The 2500-nt window shown below is 45.5% G+C and overlaps 1 protein-coding gene across 2 annotated transcripts in view; it reads right to left on the reverse strand.

Annotated features, from left to right (window-relative positions):
* Positions 1-2500, reverse strand: part of ptpn1 (protein tyrosine phosphatase non-receptor type 1) — an 18198-nt gene that overhangs the window by 2146 nt on the left and 13552 nt on the right. For both annotated transcript variants that reach the window (XM_063207833.1, XM_063207834.1), the window contains 2 exons: positions 2087-2248; positions 982-1097 (listed from right to left, as the gene is read on the reverse strand). In XM_063207833.1, coding sequence (XP_063063903.1) covers positions 982-1097; positions 2087-2248 — 278 coding nt within the window. The remainder of the gene's footprint in view (positions 1-981; positions 1098-2086; positions 2249-2500) is intronic.

The following is a 2500-nucleotide window of genomic DNA, read 5'->3' on the forward strand; positions in this document are numbered from 1 at the left end:
TAAGCAGACTATTCAACACTACAGTTTAATAAAGTCAAGTCGCTAAGTAGACTATTCCAACACTACAGTTTAATCAAGTCAAGTCGCTAAGCAGACTATTCCAACACTACAGTTACATTACGTCAAGTCGCTAAGCAGACTATTCCAACACTACAGTCCAGTGAGCAAGCCATTTCGTTTGGTGACACCATTCCCTTTATCTACAAAATGGATCAATTGTAGATAAACTGTTTAGAGCTCAAACTACCCCCTCGATACTGCATGTCCAATGACTAAACAATCCCACCTGTAGGTCTACAATAGGGAAGCACGATTATGGAAAAAATCATAATGTAAGGTGTCACTATTACCACGATTAAATCACGATTTTATCACGATTTTCGATTATTGCGAATACTTGTGTGCTGCATGTCCAATGACTAAATATTATAATCCCACCTGTAGGTCTACACTATTACACTATGAGCAGAGGCTCTGTGCCCTCACATTTTTGTTGTTAATTTATATGATGTATGTGATGTTATATTGTTAAATAGTCCATTTTCCCTTCTCAAAGCAGCGTGAACAACACCAATAAGTTCTCCCCACATTCTGTTGCTTTTCCAGCATTTTAAAAGTAATTATCCTTTAATATCAATTAACCTTTAAAACTTTTAAAAATTAATACTTCGTGTCAAATCGCATCGCCTCATACGGCATGGCATGGAGTTATGACTGAAGTGTTCCATATCGTACTGCACCACAGTAGGCAGGAGAATCGTATCGTATCTTATCAATTTCATGAATCGTGTGTATATCGAATCGTTGGCATGTGTATCGAGATGTGTATCGTATCGCTTTGATGATGAAGATTCCCATCCATAGAGTGTACCTGTTGGTGTGAGTGTGTGTGTGTGTGTGTGTACCTATTGATGTGTGTGTGTGTGTGTGTGTGTGTGTGTGTGTGTGTGTGTGTGTGTGTGTGTGTGTGTGTGTGTGTACCTGTTGATGTGTGTGTGCTGAGGTGATCCGTTGTGTTCGTCCGGGTGGCTCCAGGGAGGGGGGGAGGGGGGCTTGAAGTCCGGGACGTCCTCATTGGACAACTCCGCCCACGACTCCTACACGCACGCACGCACGCACACACACACACACACACACACACACACACACACACGCACGCACGCACGGTCAGTCTGTGTAGTGTATCTGAAGACTACACACTTGCTAAATGCCGTTCTCCTTCTCTACACAAACAAACGCGCACACAGACGCACTCTTTGTTGCTGATGTTGCGCACTCCCTCTATATGAGAATCCTTCTCTGACCTCATTGTTTACACGTTTCACGTTCCATCCGAACTTGGGTGGCAAGAGGCAGCGCATTTTACATGTCGCTTGATTGTTTTTACACACGTTCCGGAGGATTTAGAGGTTCACTGTTGCTATGCTGTCGGTTACACAGCGTTTCCATGACTACATGACTTAGCGTCTCTTTGGTGTAACTGTTAACAGCTTTGCTTTCATGACAACTGTGGAATACATTTAATTGATCCAGCTTGACATGAGCGATCAAGCTAACCAAATTAGCTAGTTTCCTAGAGCGAGGCACATGCTAACCAAATACCTAGTTTCCTAGAGCGAGGCACAAGCTAACCAAATTAGCTAGTTTCCTAGAGCGAGGCACAAGCTAACCAAATTAGCTAGTTTCCTAGAGCGAGGCACATGCTAACCAAATTAGCTAGTTTCCTAGAGCGAGGCACATGCGATCAAATATGTAAACAAAGATCCTCCTATAACCACCAGGTATGAGAATCACGCACACACACACACACACACACACACACACACACCTGTGGGCTGTTGTCCCCCATGATAGTACGTGCCCCCTTGATGACAGCCAGGTATAAGAATTGCACACACACACACACACGCATACACACACACACACGTGCTCACCTGTAGGCTGTCGTGTCCCATGATGTTGCGCGCTCCCTCGATGACGGCCAGGTATGAGAACCACACACACACACACACACACACACACACACACACACACACACACACACACACACACACACACACACACACACACACACACACGTGCTCACCTGTAGGCTGTCGTGTCCCATGATGTTGCGCGCCCCCTCGATGACGGCCAGGTATGAGAACCTCAGCTGGTCCGCTGTCTGGATGAGGCCCATGCGGCACTTCCTCATCTCCAGCAACACGTCACGAATACACACCGAGCTGGGGTCCTCACGAAGACACATCTACACACACACACACACACACACACACACCATCATTAATATACACACCGAGCTGGGGTCCTCACGAAGACACATCTACACACAGAAGATGGCAGGTATGTGTGCTGCTTCTAAAAGTGGCAAATGGCAAATCATATCAGTGCTAGCTAATGCTAAAATTACCCATTAAGCTTCGTTGTATGTTCCCAAACAGCAAGCCAATTCACTCTAAAGCATTTCGATACACGTAAGGGCTCTTACAAACCAGGGCGG

Source organism: Engraulis encrasicolus, chromosome 10 (genome assembly GCF_034702125.1).
Source record: "Engraulis encrasicolus isolate BLACKSEA-1 chromosome 10, IST_EnEncr_1.0, whole genome shotgun sequence".
NCBI lineage: Eukaryota > Metazoa > Chordata > Actinopteri > Clupeiformes > Engraulidae > Engraulis > Engraulis encrasicolus.